General features: G+C 46.6%; 1 protein-coding gene across 2 annotated transcripts; it reads left to right on the top strand.

Moving 5' to 3' along the window:
* The first annotated feature begins 4,984 nt into the window (after positions 1-4,984).
* aktip (akt interacting protein) lies at positions 4,985-21,312 on the top strand. 2 transcript variants are annotated; one of them, XM_056607790.1, is made up of 10 exons: positions 4,985-5,126; positions 6,262-6,395; positions 9,303-9,517; positions 9,903-9,967; positions 10,103-10,203; positions 11,229-11,317; positions 11,825-11,923; positions 12,469-12,576; positions 19,685-19,745; positions 20,135-21,312. In XM_056607790.1, the coding sequence occupies exons 2-10, from the start codon at positions 6,348-6,350 to the stop codon at positions 20,240-20,242; spliced, it is 894 nt and encodes a 297-aa protein (XP_056463765.1). In that variant the 5' UTR covers positions 4,985-5,126; positions 6,262-6,347; the 3' UTR covers positions 20,243-21,312. The 2 variants fall into 2 exon arrangements, with proteins under 2 accessions (XP_056463765.1, XP_056463766.1); XM_056607791.1 differs by having other exon boundaries at positions 9,306-9,517; positions 20,135-21,311.
* Positions 21,313-22,335: the final 1,023 nt, after the last annotated feature.

The following is a 22,335-nucleotide window of genomic DNA, read 5'->3' as shown; positions in this document are numbered from 1 at the left end:
TCTTATTTAAAAATATATAATGTGACACAAATATAATAATTAATTTAACAATTTTTCATTAATTAAATATATGACTTAAAAGAGTCCGGTTTGAACACAATGTGCAATACAATAGCTTGACAATTGCACAAACAAAGCTTTGTGACCATGGAGTGAACTGCAGGAGGGATGTACTGGAGTAGAGTTGTTGTCTTAGGCTGCCCTCCAGTGATCAGACGTCATATTATACACATACTTGAGCATCTCCTGAAGACTACATCCTTGCTCTTATTTAACCCACTCAGGCTCACTCAGACGGGGGTACTGCGCGTCTCACTTGCCATCGCCGTCTCGTGTAAGTCAAATTGAAAGAGTTGTCCTTGAACATCTGTCGTTGAGCCAGGCATTCCCAGGCAATCCGGCTAATGGCCCTCAAAGATATCTAGGCCTACATAAACATACACGTACATAAAAATGTTTCCAATGAGATTCGGTCATTGACTGGCTGCTAATCAATGGTGCAGCTGCATCGGTTGATGAATGTTCGGGGCGCACAGGGTGAGATATATGCAGAGATCGATGACTGCCACTTGGCGGGCTGCAGGCTGAGTGACAGTCATTGCTCCGCCGGGAGTCAACATTTTACATGCGAGCGGGGCCGGGACCGCTGGGCGTCTTGGCAAATGGATCGTGTGAACGCACCATTTAGACACTGACGGCCAGGGTGTTGTCCATCGACTGCACAGGAAGGCCCGTAGAAACTCTTGTAAAAAAAAAACACAATGGGAAAGACACTGGGAAACTGTTTCTTATTCTGATTATTTGTGTTATTATGGATATGGGAAGAACAAAAAAAATACGTATAAAACGCAAACACAACAATTCATAATCAAGGAAGGGCATCAAAAAAGTAAATGCTGTTGATTCAAATATTTTTCCTCAAATAACTGTTAGAGACAAACATATTAGACAGCATGTTATCCACACTACAATAAATAAATGTATCGATTTACAAATACAATGTTTAAAGCATACTTTTTCCCACGCTGGAATTAACTCAGTTATTATTATACACTGGGGCTCACATTTAATAGTTTGAGATGCATTTGGGGCATCATAACTAATGTCCTTTACTATCAGTGTTCATTATTAATCACAATCTGGGCACGTTAACCTTAACTATATTGTAAGGTAGCATTTTACGGACCAAAACAAACAATGCTGCTTAATTTTTCTTGAAACAAGGAATATTGTTGTTAACCCACTCATTAATCTCTGATACGATAGAACCGTGTGCAATGTTTCAACAGGATGCTGTGTACGTACAGACGTATACGAATTCATCGTGATGTTGCCTGAAATATATTTAGCATCCGGGCTTAGAGCAGTAGAAGTGTCTGCATCTGACAGACCCAGCCAGGCTTTTTGGATCACTTCTGCTACCAAGCAATATTCATGAATGTAATTTCCAGCGCGCTTTCCTTTTATTAGTTTGGGTGTTATTAAATGAGATTGCTTCATCTTATTAGAATATATTTCCAGGGCCGGTGAATTTGGCTAGGAGCTGGTATTCAAATCCAATAACATGGCCTGTACTTAGTGCATATGGCACTAATAAATGCCAATGTGTGATGCATATGCAGACAGGGCTCTCCCTGGAAGTCGCAGCAGGCAATAATAATGCTATGGATGTTCGTACGAGGCGGGTGATGCGTTCCTCCACCTCCCTGCCTCCTTGCTGCTCATATTCCTGCCGAAACCCAGGTTAGAGAGAGAGCCTTGGTGACCGGAGGCTGACATCTCCCCCCCGGTGAACACCTCGCAGCGGACGGTGAGTCGAGTGGTTGTCGTCCACGTTGACGTTAAACGCTACTTCGGTGAGCTCTGCCTGTTAGCTCGCTGTGCTACCTCTAGCGTCGGGTGACCTAGAGAGACAGCCTACAACCAATGTGGAGAGGAAGAGGTGGTTGTTGATTTATTTCCATGACACTATTGACTAGGCTGGATGAAGCAAGGAAGGCTGCATATTTTATTAGTACAGTGTGTAAAAACACATTTCTCAACATATAACTAGAGGGCCCCTAGGAACTATGCTTCTAGACTCCTGGTTCTGTATGTGTTTCCCTCCCTGGTATCAAAGGTACTATCAAGAGAAGCAGATGTCCGAGCAGACTGAATCAGATACGCTCACTTAGTACTACAATAGTTGCCTAGTGTCCCATCAGAGTTCCAGCAGCGTCCAAACTTTAACGTGACTCCCCTACTTTATCAGCAAAACCCGACAACTGGTCCTGCAAAGGTTGCAGATTAGGCAGCTTAGACACGGCGAATAAGTGACCTTTACTTTTATTACGAGTATTTCTATTTCATCAATGGATTTCTTTTTCATTAGTTGTGTAAAATGCCAGACAGTGAATAGCGGGGCCAGCGGAGGTTTGCTCGGAAGATTACCCTCATCCTTCCTGTCTTCCGTCTTCACTGGGGCTCCGACAATCGGAATTAATATGCGTGGCTCTCTCTCTTCCGTTTATAGACTGAGGTTGCAGGTGACTTTATCAGGGGTAACATTATCGAGAGCTTTGCCGCCAGATCCTTCATCACGCTGGCGTTCAAGTTGCCCGAGCACTTGTCACTGTCAATCACACCGGTGATAACACACACATGATTCTCTCATTTGGTTTAATAAAATCTCCAGGCTTATTTGAACCGCCGCAATCATTACAGCAAATAATTGCTGCATTGAGGTTTTAGCCAGGCCAGCGCCCGAGGGATAAGGCGAGACTATTGCCACATATGAAGGATACGGTTGATTTTTTAACCTTTACTCCCTCGTTGTTCATATTCCTAAAATGAATTTTGCATTTGAATCCAGCTCTGGCTTTCTTTATTCAAACTAACATTGTTATTACTTATTATCTGCATGTGAACTCATCTGTTTTCACTTTTTTTTTTCTTTCTTCTGTCACAGAGGATATCACCAGGGGCTTCCAATGGCAATTTTTAACTGTCATTTAAACCAAATTGCAGATCTGAATTGGCGAGCCTGACATTCTCTGAAGGGATGATCTGACAGGAAGCATAAGTTGTGAGCATATTTCAGCTCAGGTTCCAATTTCGGCGCCACCCTTGGAACCGTATAAGCAGAGAATGCTATTGAAAACGGGACCATATAAATCTTTTACCGACAAGCATATTCAGAAACCCGAGTGATTCAATCAGATCACTGATAGATGCCAAATTGACCCGTGAACTCTGATGGCGGGTCACATTATCTCCTCCCAGTAATGTCCCCAGTAGAATGGCCTCCAGCATGACTCACTGGGAACGAATACCATTCTGACGACGAGCCCAGTGCTTATAGTGGCTTTAAGAGGCAGCGGGCTACCATTCCCCAATCCACACTCAAAATACCCAGACACAAATTATTTGTATATGTGTGTATATGTGCGTGTATATTATATACACATATATATATACGTATATACGTATATATATATCTATATCTATATAGATATAGATATAGATATAGATATATATACATCATTCCCCATTCCACACTCAAAATATCCAGACACATTTTATTTATGTGTGTATATATAATACATTTATATATATGCATTGCAAATAACATCAGAATTGATGTTGAATTGTGGAGGTTTAATTAGATACAAAATGTTTCAAGATAAGTGTAATTCTTAATCTAGGTTGAAGAGGTCACTGTGTCACGCGGTTAATCCAATCTCCCTCTTTAATTGCATTCATTATTGCGTGTGTATGACCAAACAAGGTCACAGTCGTTAAGTAGACAACAAATGAATGGCAAAGACAAAAACCTCATTACAACAACAACAGTGTGGGGAGCTGTGGCCTTGTTTGTGTCTGACAGATGATCTCAATGTCGGCAAAGTCAAAAGCAGGCATAAAGTTATTAGTTTTGAGGTGGTCTTTGATTTGTCTGTGTCAAAGGGGGGATGGTAACCTCTCCCCACTGGCTGCCCCAATGAAAGAGCAGGACACTAATTAGCTTTGTCAGTGAAGTGTACTTGGCTAATTATACAATGAGACAATAATGGAGTCAATAATTTGTATTTACTCTGGAAGTTGGACAATGTCATTTTTCCCAATTAATGCAATCACTCATGCGTTAAATTAGTTTTTTTTTTCTGAGATAAATAATTAAGGGTAATTGTTCAGAAATCAATCAATCTCCAGAATGAAGTGCCATTGAAGCGTGGTCCAAACTTCTGTGTGATGGCCATGTCAAATGGCTTGGATGTGCTGTGCCACAAGGGACCAAGTGATTTAATGAGACAATAACAATGAAGACATTGAAGACCATATTAACAGATTAAAAGATAAACATCTTGAAATATACTGTTAGTGTTATGTTTAGGTCATAGATTGAAAACAATGCATTGTAAAAGGAATGGGATGCTATAGGCTACTGTGATTTAGGCATCGGAACATATCTGACAATGAAAAGGAATTCGAATTATGTGATATGCTTGATTTCTGATCACAATTTATATTTCTTTGACAATCAAAAGGAATTTGAATGATGTGGGTTATGAATAAACAATGTAATTGATTTCCGTTCACAATTTATCTTTATTTATCATTTATAAATTTGATACATGGTTACATTTGTATAATCTGTCAATGTTTTGCGAAACTGGCCACTAGATGGGGATTGCCTGAAGATTTATATTTGTTTAGGGCAGGGACGTGTGCAATATTTCTCTGGACATTCTTGTTGAGATGCTGGATTAGGATGAAGTCTAATGTCTTTTAAAATGCAATACACTATAACAATAGAAAGGATAATACAAAATACAAATAATATTATTCTGATTATTATAATGTGAAACAGTCTGCTGGATTTAGTTAATGTCAGCACTAAACGAAATATTTTGTTAGCAGAACAACCATCGGCATCCAGCCAATAGCAGCGCTCAAACCGGATTTGAAACGCCCCCTCAAAGAGTAACATTGACTTCCGGTTCCTCTGTCAAATCACTTAGTTAGCAAAACAGCTATCTAGCCTGTGTTAGCTGGGTGACAGCTCGGAAAACCTCTGGCCGTACGGAGAGAAGTGGATCCGCCCGGAGGCTGACATCTCCCCCCCGGTGAACACCTCGCAGCGGACGGTGAGTCGAGTGGTTGTCGTCCACGTTGACGTTAAACGCTACTTCGGTGAGCTCTGCCTGTTAGCTCGCTGTGCTACCTCTAGCGTCGGGTGACCTGGATGGAGCAGCTGAGCTACTGCTGCACACCGGGGGTTTAAAACAGGACACCGTGTCAACATGACACCGTGTCACCGTCAGCCTCGTTGTTGAACCTTTTCGACTACGTTTAAATCGCAATTTGTATCGAAGTTCGCATGTGAAGCTAAGTGTTGCTAGTGTTGTGTTCTGCTGCAGCTAGTTGAGTGGCTTTAAAGCCCCGGTCTGAGGGCAAACGTCCTCACCCTGTCATCAACAGAGTAATCACGCATTACCTCAGGCCAGCCGTCCTCACCCTGTCATCAACATGTCCGCACCATATCGCCTTGTTACAACGGAATAACCACACCATGTTACAGGTAGAGGAGGCTCTAAAGGCCGGGGCTGAGGCCGGCAATCCTCACCCTGTCATCAACATGTCATCATGTTACAACAGAATGATCACCCATTATCTGAGGCCAGCGGTCCTCACCCTGTCATCACACATGCTATCAACCTGTCACAGCAGCATGATCACCCCATTGTCCAGGTGGGGGAGCGGCTGAGGCCAGCAGTCCTCACCGTCTTATCACCATGTCATGTTACTACAGAATGATCCCACCGTATTACAGGTGGAGGAGGCTGGGTCCTTGTTCTTAGGGACACAATGTCCTTAATCACAATGTAGTCCGTAGTCTGACTCGAGGGCTGATAATGGTTCCAAGTCGAGGCAGATGTTTCGACGCAGTTGGGATCCTGTTTTGGTTCTTCCTCGGGTTTTAGTTAGCGGACCAATCACAGCCCTTGCTGCTGTGAGGCGACGGAAGGTTCAAATTTTTGGTAGGCGCACGTCAGACCCTTGCGGTGGACGCAAGGAGGGTCCACAAAGACATGATGGGTCCGTAAACCCCCTTGCGTTGTGTCAACTTGGAACCATAATCAGCCCTTTAGAAACGCATTGCCTTTGTGCCTTAGCAGATTGGCAGGTAGATCCTCTCCCAACCCAATATCAGTCAGTCGCTTTTAATATGTTTTGGTTACTGGTGGTCTGATTTGCTAAACCGGTCAATTTGATTATCAGACTCGACCTCGGATGGCAGCAGCAGCAGCACTGGTCGTCGTGGGACCCACATAGTGAACGAGGGACTCAGGTTCTACCTCCAGGTGATGAGCGTCAACCCCTTCTGGAGCATGTCTACCAGCACCAGTCGCAAGGTGAACCTCCACATGGCAATGCAACCAGTGCAGCTTCCTTACCTGTTTCACTGTTTGCTTCGGTTTGATCTTGGTATTGGTATCTGTGACAATGTTGTTGTTGTTGTTGTTTTTTCAGGAAGTTTTTGTTCTAAGATTTGAGTGCGGCTTATATCTTATGACATTCACATGGGAGTCATTTTCACTGGCAGCTTAAAACACGCAGTTCTTCACCTCCACAATGAACTGTAGTATGAGGCACATCCATTCTATCTAATGCTATGGAATTGCATAGCATGGGTTTTCTACATTGTCAGTTTATGCTGGTGTGAACCAAGTCATATTTGTACAGAGTTGTGATAAAAAGACAAGAACACAATTTAATATTTGATTTCTAACTCTTCTTTACCCTTCTTTAAATAGTTTATTTCTTTACCTTGTTATTTTACAATTAAATACCACTGAACCTATATAGACCTCAAGCTTTCTTGGGTTGAAAGTATTTGGTCTTGATCAACTCCCCATGTAAATACCATTGTCTCAAGTTGATGTAAGGATAAACAAATAGAGACTGCTCAAATCTTTTTACAGATCAACTTTTCCTTCTGCAATGCTGCTGCTTTAAGCTCCCACAGCTGTGACAATGTCTTCCTGACTCCCCAGATAGTTGGCATGCATGTGCTGTTTGGGGGGGGGGGGAATGAGGGCAGACCTCCTGCAAGTGCTGAAATCGACCTGCCACACCCTTACTTTTTTTACAAAAAAAACAATCCCTGGCTTTGTGAATGTCAAGACGGCATCGTTGGTTCAGAGCCCCGTACTCAGACTGCATTCCAGCCATAGCTGTGTTACCGACTGTTGTTCCTGGGTGAGTGCTATTCCTAGGCTCAGAGTTAGGGCTGCCCCGACCGTCACTCACATGGGGTGAGGGTAGCGTGCTCCTCTCTGGTCGTCATGTTGCCTCAGAGGTCCTGCCAAACCAAAGTCAGTCAAAGAGCGAGACTGCCTTTTTGTTTCCCTGCACTGTTAGTGAGTCTGAATGCATAGGCTGTTGTACTCAGGTTGACCTTCCTGGGTCATTGGCTATGAAGGTATTATTTTAGCAAAAGTCTCTAGCACCTGTAACTGCAGATTTTGTATGCGTACACTAAAGTCACAAATATGTAACAGTCAATTTGAAGTCGTAAATATTTATTTTGCACGTGTACTCTAAAGTCACAAATGTGTGTAACAGTACGTTTGAAGTCGTAAATAATTTTTCTACCATTGTAAAAACTAAATACTAGAGTCTACGATTTCACAAGTCTGTGTTACAGGTGCACAAATCCTATCCTGTGCATTACAACTTCAAAGAGTCATGCAATTGACTCCTTTGCTGCAATCATTGCAGCGCAGTTGGTGCAAATCACATTCGCACACCCGTGTTTCGTAACCCGAGAACATGCCCAAAATGTGTGCATTCGTAAACCCACATGTGAACTAATGCATCAGAAGTTGCACACCTGAAAAATTCCCCACAAATAAAATGATATAGAACGCTAAGTTGATTCAGCATTTTAATGAGCGAGCACAAGTCCATCGTTTCCACTGCTCAAATCTGCTCCTGCAAGTCTCAGCTGTAGGTTTTTTTGCAGGTAGTTTTGCAACACGTCTAGGTGGTACATGTGTAGCAAAAGTGATTTGTATCCATATCAGGCAGAGCGTCCGTGGGCGGGCCAAAATTGCAGCAGTAACCAATGAAAGTCGCAGGCAGGGGGTGGATTTTTCAAACTACACTGGGACCATCCAAGCAGACCATTAAAATACATTGGAGGACACTTGCGGCATGTTAATGCAATAATTTGGGAGGAATTCAGTTGATTTAATTTGACATAATGTAAGATACCCAACTCCGTCGTGTAGGATGCCCTCTTGTCTACTTTCAAGCCTCCAGAAAGTAAGAGTTTGCTTGGATGGTCCCACCGAGTTTGAAAAATGCAGCCCCTGCCGGGGACTTTCATTGGTTAACGCTGCAATTTTGTCCCGCCCACGGACGCTCTGCTTCATACGGATACAAATCACTTCTGATAGACGTGTTGCAAAAGTATCCGCAAGAAAAACAACAGCTCAGACTCGTAGCAGCAGATTCTAGCAGTTGTATCGATGGACTTGTACTCATTAAAATCCTAATTGAACATAACGATCTATATAATTTCATTTGTGAGGAAATATTTCACAGACTTTCACAACTTCTGATGCATTAGTTCACATTTGGGTTTACGAATGCACAACTTTTGTGCATGTTCTCAGATTATGAAACGCGGGTGTGTGAATGTGTTTTGCACCAACTGCGCTACAATGATTGTAGCAAAAGTGTCAAGTGCATGACTCTTAGAAGTTGTAATACGCAGAATAGGATTTGTGCACCTGTAACAAAGACTTGTGAACTCGTAGAAGTGTTTACAATGGTAGAAAAAATATTTACGACATCAAATGTACTGTTACACATTTGTGACTTTAGAGTACACATGCAAAATAAATATTTAGGACTTCAAATTGACTGTTACACATTTGTGACTTTAGTGTACGCATACAAAATCTGCAGGCACAGGTGCTTAAGACTTTTGCTACAATAATACCTTCATAATTGGCCTGGTTAGTTGGCCGGTCACATTTATAGTTTCGACAGTGTAGCAAGTACGGTACTGGATACTCAGTGGCCAAGAATGTGTCAATTAAGTAGCTGTCAGTAATGTCTTGCCTCAACAATCAATGTTAACAATTAGGTTTGCATCCACAGTTCTACTGCTCATATTTAGTGTCATATTTTATTTTCACTTATTAACTTATTGATTAATAAATTACGTATGGTCTCATGTTAAGCTACAACCGGAGAGACACAGCTGGTTGTCCACCTCCACGTGTTCACCTGTGTGTCTCCCCCCCCAGCAGAGAGCTGACGATGGGGAGGAGCAGGGCAGCCAGGGCGAGCCCCGGGCCAGCCCCGCCCGCCTCTCCTTCGGGAAGAAGCAGCTCCCGGCCATCCCCAAGAACGCCGCCCCCGTCACCAAGCTGACCGCCACGGCCATGGTGCCGCCGGCCACCAACGGCACGCACGCCTCCTACGGGCCCTTCTACCTGGAGTACTCACTGCTGGCCGAGTTGTAAGTGGCGCCGGTGCTCCGGTTGGTTCAGGCCTTCTTCAGTGGGCCCCTGTTATGCCACCAGGTGTGGGTGCGATTACGAGCCGTTTGAAATTCTGCCTTCTACCTGTGCCTTAGCGACATCACGAGTGGGAGGGTCCACCTAGATGTATGATGGATAGATGAGCAGCATTTGCTTAATTCCTCTGGGTAGGCTGGTCCATCCGTCATACCTCTAGGTGGCCACGCCCACTTGTGATGTCACGAAAACACAAGAAAAATCGGATTTTCTTGTAATGGCTAATCACATTCACACCTGGTGGTATAATATGGGCTGTTTGAAATGCTTTACCCGTAACCGTGGTTTATGGTCTGTGTCGGTTAATATGGTCTTTGATCTCTGCAGCACACTTGTGATAAAGCAGAAGCTGCCAGGAATATACGTCCAGCCGTCCTACAAGTCTGCATTAAGTAAGTAGAAATGTAAAGCATTTATTTCATGCAAGTCTTTGATATTTTGTCAACCAATGTGGCTCCAAATCTCGCCATCTAAAACAGCGCTGTTGAATCGTCAAGCCGTGCTGTGCTTTGTTGTTGTCTTTTCAGTGTGGTTCGGAGTGATCTTCATCAGACACGGCCTGTACCAGGACGGCGTCTTTAAATTCACTGTGTACATCCCGGATAACTATCCCGACGGGGAGTGTCCTGTGAGTAGTACGCCTCCTCGTTCACATCGTGGTCTGGGTGCAGGATGAGGATCAGGAAGGGGGCTGTCCTCCCGGTCGACAGAGAGTGGGTTCAATCCCCAGAGTCCATAGACAAACTGTAGGCATCGAAAGGCCCGCGCCTCCCCTACCTGCGTCTATACGACGTGTTTCCTAATTCACCGTAAACCTGACTTAATATTAAATGTACTTGGGTCGGTTTGCATGGCTAACGCCCGCCTCTGCACAGAAGTGATGATTTCCTTGTAGAGGTCTGGGATTCGTCCAGCTGTTTGCCATCCAGCTTACAATGACCAATCAGAGTCTGCTGTTGTTCTAGGAGGCGGGTTATAATGCAAAAGAGATGATAGACAAAGTGCCGTGCACTCTGCTCATTTAGATTTCTGTATAGATTGGCCTATTGAGCCTTATCTTTGTTCATCTGCCTGCACACGTATCATTTAATAAAACCTCCATCGTCATCCCCACATTTATTATAGGCTACTAAAATATCAGCCTGTGTGTAATCTTGTAGCTAGTCAACCAAACTGTTAACGGAGTGAAGCCTTGATGATGGTCTAAATGAGGCAGTTGATTCATGCACGCTTCAGACTGCGTCAAAACAGGTTATGAAGCCTTTCTTACAGATTAGGGCTGGGCAATGATTCATTTCAGAGTTTTTAATTCATAAGCATATTGTGATATTTATCGTTTAGTCTGCTGTCCTTCTGTGCGGGTTCCAATGAGCTCAGCTTGCTTGTCATTACGTAAGTCTGATTTGGTGAAGGCGTTGTCTGTCAAGGCATGGCTCCGGATCAACTGCTCATGGCAAAAGGCCAGACTCTTGCGAAAGGGACTGGTAAGACATCGTTCGAGAGACCGGTTAGACCAGTCCGTGTCTCGGCTGGTTGGAGAACCGTTCATTCATGTGTATTTGACTGTAGTCAAATGTGACATTTAAATTGTACCTTAGAGGGACATTCCAAGGTTTGCCTGTGAACAGTTTGTTTGCCTGCGTTGTGTTTCAGCGAGTGGTCTTCGACATCCCAGTCTTCCATCCACTGGTGGACCCAGTCTCCGGAGAGCTTGACGTCCGCAGAGCGTTTACTAAATGGAGGTGTGGATCGGATCATCTTCCCTGAGTTCTGTTCATGTTTGATTAATGAACACAGCCTGCTTGATTCATAGTGTCTGGCCATTGTTAGTGGAGCCGCTAGGTGGCTGTGAGGAGTCAAATACGTTCAAGCCCGTTCTGTAGCCCATTTATCCGTTGGTCTCACTGGAATTCACTGGCCTACTTATAAAGAATTGTGTCACAGGACCATTTGATTCTGTATGTACACTTACTACATACAAAGATGTCTCCCCTGGAGAAGTCGTATATCCTCCCTAGTATTTTTATTGATATTTTCCTGTTGCAGAATTGGGCACGCATGACATGTACGCATAGTACAAGGTATTTTTCTGGGTGTTTCCCTCAAAACACATTTTCGTTGAAGTACATTTTACCCAGTGTACTGCCAGCCTTACAAAAAGGCCCAGTATGACCCTGGGGGGGATACAAGTATCCATTTTGCAGAACGTCTCCATGTCTAGAACCTTCATGTCTTTCTGTGTCCTGCAGACGGAACCACAACCACATCTGGCAGGTGTTGATGTATGCGCGTACGGTGTTCTACAAGATCAACACCACGGAGCCATTGAACCCAGAAGCTGCTGTGCTGTGAGTCCCTGACACACCTCCTATCACCTGGAAGGGTTTACCTGTCAGTCATTTAGTAGATGTTTTTGTCCAAAGCATTGATGATGTAGGTCAAGAGCAGGCCTGGGCTGGCACTTATTGTATGTTGTACGTTCTGGTACCTAAAAATACTACTTAGCATCTCACCCTAGCTATCTTTGTTGTGTACGGGGAATGGGTTAACCTAGCCATTGTTAGTCCTTGGTACTTGGTTCTGTGAACATCCTTACTGTACCGACAGCGATGTATTGTTCTTTCCCTGGCTTCTGACGATGTACTTATTGTAAGTCTCTTTGGATAAAAGCTTCTGCTAAATGTTAATGGTCAGACATTTTGGCTACAGATTACACATTTTGGCCACAGACTTAGTTTAGACAAAAGTACTACTTTGGAACAATAGTCAACTAAATGGCAAGTATGGAGTTGTACACATGAACCTTGTAATGAGAACATTTATGCATTATAAGTTGTGCATCTTACCTCCGTAGTTACTGATCTCTCCACTGCTGTCCCATTGTTCAACTCAGGTATGACAAAGATGTACAGCTGTTCAAAAGTAAGGTGGTGGACAGTGTGAAGCTATGCAACAGCCATCTCTTTGACCAACCCAAAATCGACGATCCATATGCAATAAGGTGAGCGGCTCGTCTGCATCCCACCACGGTGGTGAGGACAACACGCACCGAGGGGTCAGGGTCATAAAGTAAAACCACTAGAGTTGTTCCGATACTGATGCCATGTTTCGGAAATTCCTCAGATACTGCCTTTTGTATCGGCGAGTATGCAAGTCTATGCGCCGATACACCACATTACTAGCTCCTTTACTACACAGGCAAAGATGATCTCAAACACAGTGTTCTGCTGCGTTCGTTAATGGTCGGAGGTGGAAAGTTTGAATGGGAAACGCGTCATCTCCGACTAGAGCGAGGAACGGGCCGCATTTTTCTGTCCGAGCCCGGCCCGCGTCCGGCAGGGAAGTAATCGAGCCCGACCCGAACTCGAAAGGTATCAAGATATATATGTCTGAGTCCAACCCGAGCCCGACACAGTTAAAGTCAATTTTCTCTCACATTAGTAATGACACGTTTACGTTTGTAAAATGAAAGCACGCCTTTATAAAACGAATTCAAGGCAGTTTGGAATTGTCAACCGATTAGCGCAACAAGCGCAGGTTAACTGCGAGCACAAGAGGCTCAATCATAACCTCATAAATTCACAAAAAAGGCCACGATCACATAAAAAAAACTATTATCAAATTGAACGTCCTCCATCGCTCGCTTGCATGGCGTCAATCTCAAGGTACCGTCGGGTTTCCGTGCTCTATCTCCGACCAAGCTACCAAGTCTGTAAAACATGGATGCATGAACGCTTAACTACAAGAATACAAATGCATTATTATAATTATAGATAAATGTAAATGATCTAGTTCTGAAAAAAAAAGTGTTTCCAATAAGTGAACCGACAAAACGATAGTTACGTATGTAACTACGGTTCTATGAATTCCGGATGACCGCCAGAGGCGGTGCTTTAGCACTGGATGTTCCATCTCGCGCATGCGCAGGTCGAGTAATTATACCAAAAAAGTCACCTGTGACACCTGGGTGACCCGAGAAAGTCTATATCAGGGGTGCCCAACCAGTCGATCGCGGTCTACCAGTAGATCGCCGACAGATCCCAAGTCGATCGCGAGGGGTGAAGAAAAAAAAAAAAAATTTTTTTTTTTTTTTTAATAAAATTAAATTTGCGCGGGACATATACGCGCGGTAGCGCATGTGCTGTTAACAGTAGTTGAAAGCCGTCAACAGTAGTTACACACTCCTAAACGTTGGCATGGCTGAGGGGAAACAAGCTAAGACCTAGCATTTTCACCCTGAGTGGGAGGAAGATTATTGATTATCGTTGAGAAGGTGCCGTGCGCAGACGGAATGAAACCCCCACTGCTGCTTGAAAAGTAGATCTTGGGTCAAAAAAGGTTGGGCACCCCTGGTCTATATATTCCGGAGTCACCCGAGGTTTTGTTCCAACTGGATCTTCTCGCGGAATCTGAGAAGTCTGAGTGACAGAGAACTCTGGCGGTCATCCGGAATTCATAGAACCGTAGTTACATACGTAACTATCGTTCTATTTCATTCCTACTGACCGCCAGAGGCGGTGCTTTAGCACTGGATGACTAATACCAAATAGGTCACGAAGAGTGCTCACTTCAATCAAGGGCTCGAAGCCGTCGACAAGACAGCCGTCGCCACAGGATGAGGAGCAGCGACATTAACCCTGTAGTATCGGGCAAACGTACATGATGAGGACCATGTAGCCGTGGAGCAAATGTCCTGAAGTGGAACCCCCTTCAAGGCAGCCCATGATGTAGCCATACTCCTGGTAGAGTGGCACTTAACGGCCAAGGGCACAGGGAACCCCTGTGCCCTATAGGCATTCAAGACCACATCCACAACCCAGTGGGAGAGTCTCTGTTTTGACAGGGCAGCCCCCTTCCTGCAGCCCCCGTAACAGACAGAGGTTATCTGTCTTACGCAAGCTGGTTGTCGCTTCAACATATGCCCTCAGTGCCCGCACCGGGCATAACAGGTCTGACACTCTTTCTGCACCCCCTGGAGAGCCTGGGGGATTGAAGGCAGCCAACTCGATGATTGGTTTACATGATGGGGAGAGCACCACTCCTGACCCATCTGCGTGCCAGCGCAAACACGCCTGGCTTACTGACAAGGCATGGAGTTCACCGACCCGTTTTGCAGTTGCAATGGCAAGGAGAAATGCCGTCTTCATGGACAGCCGCGTCAGGTCTGCCTGACTTAGTGGCTCAAATGGGGGTAGACATAAGGACCTCAGAGCTACTTTCAGGTCCTATGATGGTGCCCTCAGGGATCGCGGCGGTTGAAGCCTCTGGGCTCCCTTCAGAAACTGCCTGATTAGGTAGTGGGACCCTACCGTCTGGTTATCCACCCTTGCGTGTGTGGCTGAGATCGCGGCCATATAAACACGCAGGGTAGACGCAGCTCTTCTGTTGTCCAACACAGACTGCAGAAAGTGTAGTATCACTACCACTGAGCAGGTCTCCGGGACTTCGCCCCGCGCCACGCACCACTGTGAAAACAACTTCCACCTGTTTGCATAGAGCAACCTAGTGGAGGGTGCCCTTGAACTAAAAATAGTAAGGACCACTGACTGGTCGCAAGACGTCAGCAGTGGGTCCTGGCTCTCAGGGGCCACACGCACAGCCGCAGTCGGCCAGGATTCGTGTGCCATATGCGTCCGCCTACCTGAGACAGAAGGTCCTGTCTCTCTGGGAGGCACCAAGGCTCTCCGTTGAGGAGTTTCAGTAATGGTGGGAACCATGGCCTTCCTGGCCAATGTGGAGCCACCAGAAGTAGGCTGTGACAGCCACGCTGGACCCTGTCCAGCGTTGCCAGTAAAAGGGGAATTGGGGGACATGCATAAAGCAGGCTGTCTGGCCAAGCATAAGCCAGAGCGTCCTGCCCTAGGGGACTGGTCCTCTCCGCCAAGGAGAACCAAAGGGGACAGTGGGTGGTCTCTTCGGAAGCAAAGAGATCCGCCACTGCCCTGCCATACCTGTCCCAAATCATACCCACCACCTCCGGATGGAGTCTCCACTCTCCGGGGGGTGGCCCTTGGCGAGAGAGAAGGTCTGCCGCTGTGTTCCGGACACCTGGAACATGGACAGCCCTCAGGCTTAGAAAATGGGGGAACGCCCACGGAAGGGGCCTTTGCGTGACCCGCAGGCTCTGCCTCGATCTGGTGCCCCCCTGATGGTTGACGTGGTAGACTGTGGAGGTGTTGTCTGTCCGGACAAGAACATGTCGGTCCCTCAGAACTGGAAGGAAGTGCCTGAGAGCTAAGAACACCGCAAGGAGTTCCAGCACATTTATATGCTCCAGTCTCTGCTGGGCATCCCACTGGCCTCTGACAGTCCTACACTGCCATACTGCACCCCAGCCGGAAAGGGAGGCGTCCGTCTCCACAACCTCCCGCCGGGAAGCTATCCTCCCTAAGGGTGACCCCGCAATCAGGTATGCCCTCTCTCTCCAGGGTCTGAGGGCCCGAAGGCACCGCCCAGACACCCTGGCCATCTTGTGTCTCTGCCACTTGGGGTCCAAGTGGAGACCATTCACCCAGATCTGAAGGGGACGCAATTCCAGAAGGCCTAGTGGGACCACCATGGATGCTGAGGTCAGCATACCTATCAGTCGAAGGAAGAGGCTGTATTCCAGCAACTTACCCCGCCTGAAGCGCTGTAGCAGCTGCAGAATGGTAGCTACGCGCTTTGGAGAGAGGCAGGCTTGCATGGCCGAGTCAAGCACCAGCCCCAGATAGCTCACAACCCGACATGGTGTAAGGTTGCTCTTGGTAAAGTTGACCATAAGGCGAAGCCGGTCCACATGGCTGAGGAGCATGGCTGTGTCCCTGACCGCCTGCTCCCGAGTTGGGGAAATGACCAACCAGTCGTCCAGGTATGGCAGTATCGCCATACCTGTGGCCTGTAATGGTGATAGGGCTGCTGCTACACACCGTGTAAATATACGCGGGGCCAGAGACAGCCCGAACGGAAGAACCCTGAACTGGTAAACCTTACCCAGAAAAGCAAAGCGGAGGAACCGCCTGTGACGTTGGGTAATGGGGACGTGAAAGTAAGCGTCTTTCAGGTCTATTGATACGAACCAGTCCCCCTGAGCGATAGCCTGGAGGACGTCCGCAACACTTAGCATGTGGAAGGGAAGAACCTTGAGGAACTGATTCAGCCCTCTCAAGTCCAGAATGGGGCGAAACCCGCCATCCTTCTTCGGTACCAGAAAGTAGGTTGAGTAGAACCCATCGAGCTGTTCTTGTGGTTCTACTACTTCGATAGCACCCTTCCCAAGGAGGGTGGCTACTTTCTGTCTCAGGACCAGGGATCTGTCGGGATTGGTGACCACGGTCACCTTGATCCCGCTGAAAGTTGGGGGCCGGCGTCGGAATTGGAGTATGTACCCGTTGGATAGTGTGTACCTACCTGGGGGGGGCGGCGACTGGGCGCCGAACCTCTTGGCGCCTGAAATGCCACCCGCGGCGCAGAGCTACGGCGCTGGTCAGCCCATGCTGAGAAGTGCTGGCCCCTCGATTGTCCACCTGAACGTGGTTGAGAGCTATTGGCACGGGGTACCGCAGAGGCCACCGGCCTAGAATGAAGCAGAGGTGCCCACCGTAAGCTAGCAAACTGCGGGCTAGCCTGGCCAACCTGTACACACCTGGAGCGTACAGGCCTGAAGAGCAGCTGGCCCAAACGTCTGGCCTGGGACCACTGGAAGAGAACGGAGGGTCCGTCGACACACCTCCGACAGGGGTGACTGCGCCAGCCAAACCTGGCGGCGCGCCAACGTAACAGTTGACATTAACCTGCCTAGCTCCCTAGTCATGTATGCAAAAGTTTGCAGTGAAGCATCACTGAGGGTCTGTGCTGAAGGATCAGCACCTGACCCCCGTATAGTCTGAGACAGCGCCAGAACGATGTGAGAAAGCGAATTCCCAAGACGTCCCACACGGGCAGCAATGTTGTAACTCCTGGTAAGGAGGCCATCTGTAATCCGGCACTGGGGCCGAGGGCAGCGCGCATCGGTTCTCAGAGCCTCGTCCGGGGAGACAACCAGGGACGCTATAGCAGGCTCAATCGGAGCTAACCGGTCCAAGCCATAAGACTCAGCATTGGCCATAGTTGCCAGACCTCTGCTATCACTAGTGTGCTGGGAGAGAGCCCTTGAATCTGGCCAGCATCTATGAAGCTCTGCGATGTACGGCTCAGAGGGGGGCAAAGAGAAAACGGAAGGTTGAGCGGCCTGTGGAAAAAAGTGCATGGTGCAGATGAAACAGGAGCTTCATCCAACCCCAGCCTTGCCAGGGCCATTCGCACGGCTGGTCTAACAGTGTCTCGGCCGGACACTGACCCTCTAGCCGAGCAGCTCAAAGACCCTTGAGAGAACGCCTGAGAGGCAAGGGACGCTTGCTCTTCCTCCTCTGCAAAGAGGCTACAGGACGCAGCTGTAGACAGCAGGTCATTCTCTGTATAAGTGGGTTGCGCAGCCGCAGGGGCCGCGGCTGGTACACCCTGAGCTGGTTGGAGGTTCTGTAGGAGGGCTTTAATCTGACCAAGACCAGAAGGGGGCAACCCTGGTCTGCCCTCCACCTCAGCCAACCTAGCTAGCCTCAGTGCATGAGGCATGAAACTACAGTTCATGCACGGGTTATCTGACACTGCTTCCCTGAGGTGTTCAACCCCGAGACACGCAGGGCACTGGTCATGGCCATCCTCCGCCTGCAGGGAGGCCACGCAGGCGACACAACTATGGGCGCTTAGCATGTCGGCAAATTAATTGCAAGCAAATTAATCAGTAGGCTAGGCAATCGAGCTTTAGGCGAGAGCACCCGAGCAACGACGCGACACCCCGACAATAACAGTGACGGCAAGCTACAGGCGAGAGCACCCGAGCGACGCGACACCCCGACAATAACAGTGACGGCAAGCCTTGGAAACCCAAGCAGCCCACTGGAGAGAAAATTAACACAGGCTAGGCAATCGAGTTTTAGGCGAGAGCACCCAAGCAACGACGCGACAGCCCGACAATAACAGTGACGGCGAGCTACAGGCGAGAGCACCAGAGCGACGCGACACTCCGACAATAACAGTGACGGCGAGCCTTGGAAATCCAAGCAGCCCACTGGAGAGCAAATTAACACAGGCTAGGCAATCGAGCTTTAGGCGAGGGCACCCGAGCAACGACGCGACGCGACACCCCGGCAACAACACAGTGACGGCGAGCCTTGGAAATCCAAGCAGCCCACTGGAGAGCAAATTAACACAGGCTAGGCAATCGAGCTACAGGCGAGAGCACCCGAGCATTAATGCGCCCGACAATAGAGTGACGACGCCAGGAAAATACAGTGACGGCTTTTGGAAGCCCAAGCCACTCACTGGCGATTAATCAAAGAGCGCAACTGGCTAAATAAATACAGTGACGGCGGCTTGGACCCCAAGCCGCGCACTGGCGCATACAAATGAGCAACCGGGCTTAGGCGAACGCACCCGAGAAACGGTGCGAGACCGAAAGAATACACAGCGACTGCAAACTAGCCGCCAATTAATGCTCTAAGCAAATTAAAGCAAAGGGTAGAAAGGTGAAATCAGCTGCCGCGCTAGCCGACGGATAGTCGACTACGCGTAGCCTACACACTTTACTCACCCCTGCCGAAATCAAACAAATTGCAAGTCGCAGCCCTTGGTGGACGAAGTCAAATCGAGGCACCAACCCTTGGGTTACAAGGCTACTTGCGACAAGCTAATATGGTATCTCTTACAACAAACAATGTTTGTGTGTCCTGCTAGTACGCTACCGCGAGAAAATAGAAGGAACAGAACCTCGGGTGACTCCGGAATATAAAGGCTTTCTCGGGTCACCCAGGTGTCACAGGTGACTTTTTTGGTATAATTACTCGACCTGCGCATGCGCGAGATGGAACATCCAGTGCTAAAGCACCGCCTCTGGCGGTCAGTAGGAATGAAATAGAACGTGGCTGTCATCTTAAGAGAACCCTTCAATAAGAACCAGTGCTATTAGTAGTTACAATGCTAGATGCTTTATCGGTTTATACTCGGTTTTGGCCGATAGTCATGTTCAAGGATCGGAATCGAGAAGGAAAAAATGCTATTTGAACATCTCTAAAAACCACTTTGTTCTCTAGTTTCTCTCCGTGGAACCCGGCTGTCCACGATGAGGCCAAGGAGCGCATGTTTGCCCATAAAGTAAGTTGTTCTCTAAATTAACCATTGTATAACTAGTATCCTGATTCTATTCACCACCATTTACTTTAATTCACTCCAGATGTCAATCATTTTAGCTTCCGTCATTCAAAACCATGACAAAGTAGTGTGGCGTCATTTCGGGAGATGGGTTTAATTATTCTACAATAACTTTGGTTGATGGCCCATCTTTTTAGATTTATTTTTCTGGATCCTGTTTTAACCAGAGCTCCAGCATTCCATAGAAAGGCCTGGAAGGGCCCCGAATGGCTCAACAAAGGGTGTGGGGCGAGCGGGTCCTGGGGGTGTGTGTGTGTCTGTGTGTACGTCGAGGTTGTTGTTGTCAGCCGCCGTTCAGTCAGCCAGCAGTAACGCTGCCCTCGTTCTCCTAGAGAAGACCAGAAGATCAGCACAAGGGAGTCCAGGTGACCGGCCTCTCCTGGGTGAAGCCCGGATCCACACAGCCTTTCAGCAAGGAGGACAACTCTCCCCAGAGCTGAGCCTGCAGTTACCACACGGCGGCCACCAGAGGGAGACAGGGAATAGAGCGCTGTCCCACCGTTAGCCTCGGCTGTTCCTGTGACCCTCAGCACTTGGGTGGACTTGTTTAACTTGACTTAATTGCTTGGCTTTAAAAGACTTTTAGGCATCTGCCCAGACAGCTTTAGAATAAGGACACATCTTCGGTATTGTATGTAAATCGATGACAACTGGATGTCTTAGAAAACATTATCGGCTGCAATGCAATCAAAGAGCTCTTTCCTCATTTCAGTCGTAGGGACCCCTGCATATGGTTTGGGTTAGGTTGATTACTGTGCCGCCCAGAAGGTGCTGAGACGTGAACTAGTTAAAGTAAACTGCGTATATAATGCAGTGTGTGGCCGACTTGCGGCCATCGGCCCTGACGTTTAATTGACAGGAATCAGAATGTTTGATGGGATGACTCTATGTAATAGTTCAATTTCTTTTTCTATCTTTAAGACTTTTTCCCATTTTTGTTTTTCTTAAATTTTTCTGTTAACGAGTCCGTCTTAAATAGTTCATAATATATTTATATCAAGCAGGCAAAGTACTTTTTTTTTTAAATGCTAAATTAAATAATCACATTTATTTTGCTCATTTAAAATGTTTGAGTTACCCTTAATGAGTTCATTAAAGGTTTGGTGTGAGTGTGTATATATTCAATGCTGTGGTTTCATAACATGGGTGTTTTGGGCCCAAGTGTCTCAAATATGCCCGAAACTATTTTCCATATACATTTTTGCAGTGAACATTCTGAGAAATCTGTTCATGGAACAATGAATGAGAACTTATTTTTTGAAGCTCAGACATATTTTGCTTTGACCCGTGACCTGTTGGGGGGGCCAGGTCAAACTGAGAGGCAGCCATTCAACATTGAGTGATACATGCAAGCTCTCTTTATACATGCTGATTAGCATTTAAAGGAAACTACTTTTTTTCACACGAATGACTGCAAGGATGCTTTTAGGAAATGTGAGATTCGATTATTTTTTTCTTTCTCAAATAAAAGGTATGAAATACACTTTTTTTGTTTGTGCAAATTTATCTAATCATTGAGCATGTTGTTAGCATAGTATTGTTTATAACCAGGGCCGGTTCTAGGCAGTATGATTAGGGTGGGCAGATATAAATAATAGGTAGCAGTGACGCATGCACAATTTTTGCCCTTGCATGATCTCCGTGCCTGCTTTTTTTCCACATTTACTGATTCAATTTTGATTGGGTGGGCCCCTGGCTACCGCCGGCCCTGTTTATAACGCGTATGTGCATGAGCTGTGCTAACAGGACCGAACTGGGAAAGCCTCATGAGCTGAAAGGTAAGCAGTTAGCCACACAAGCTTCCTAATCTAATGAGTCAAGGTATTGGAAAATGACTCAATCAACGCCTCCCCAGCCACAGCTCCATGGTTGTGAGATCAAAGTATATAACCCAGACGAACATGAACGCTTGGCAACGCGGTGTTACTGGTCAGAAAGTGCCCTGCAAGTTCAGTGCCTCATTGCCAATGTAGCGAGGCCTCAGGTCTGCTCTGCTGACGGAGAGAAAGTACCTACCTATGTAATTGCAATGTTCATGCTGGATTCGCAAGACCAAATCCACTTATAAATTAGGTTTACAACGAAAATTCCGAAGAAAGATGAGATTGAGTTGACTACATTCCAACATAATACTCCTTGGTTTAAGTATTAACGACAGTTTAGTGTTGTTTTAATATAAATGGGCAATCTCACCGTTTTACTATCGCCGCAATGACGTCAAATACCGGCTTTTATTGATCTTCCCCAAAATATATAGTTCAACGTCAAATCTTAAAAGTTTTACAATAAAACAATGGATTAGGCTAATCAATAACAAAACAACTGGGTGCCCCTGAAGATCTGTTCTATTCTAATTTATAACATACGAAATGCTCAAATATGATTATGTCTACTTGTTGAGATTTAAAACGGCTAATCTGTATTTCTGTAAATTGCAATAATACTGCATGTTTAGTTTCTCCCTGATATTATTAAATCGGTGGGCTGACCTTTCAGGGTCTGACCGACAGGGGCCGCCACCTCCCCGCCGCGC

This window comes from Gadus chalcogrammus, chromosome 14 (assembly GCF_026213295.1).
Source record: "Gadus chalcogrammus isolate NIFS_2021 chromosome 14, NIFS_Gcha_1.0, whole genome shotgun sequence".
Lineage (NCBI taxonomy): Eukaryota > Metazoa > Chordata > Actinopteri > Gadiformes > Gadidae > Gadus > Gadus chalcogrammus.
The sequence above is the reverse complement of the archived record's forward strand: the minus strand, read 5'-3'. Positions and strand labels throughout refer to the sequence as shown.

Bases quoted from the DNA above. Each gene is read 5' to 3' on its own strand.
- aktip (XM_056607790.1), top strand. From the start codon at position 6,348: ATGAGCGTCAACCCCTTCTGGAGCATGTCTACCAGCACCAGTCGCAAG. The intron at 10,204-11,228 runs GTGAGTAGTACG...GTTGTGTTTCAG, and splicing joins ATCCCGACGGGGAGTGTCCT to CGAGTGGTCTTCGACATCCC. The intron at 11,924-12,468 runs GTGAGTCCCTGA...TGTTCAACTCAG, and splicing joins AACCCAGAAGCTGCTGTGCT to GTATGACAAAGATGTACAGC.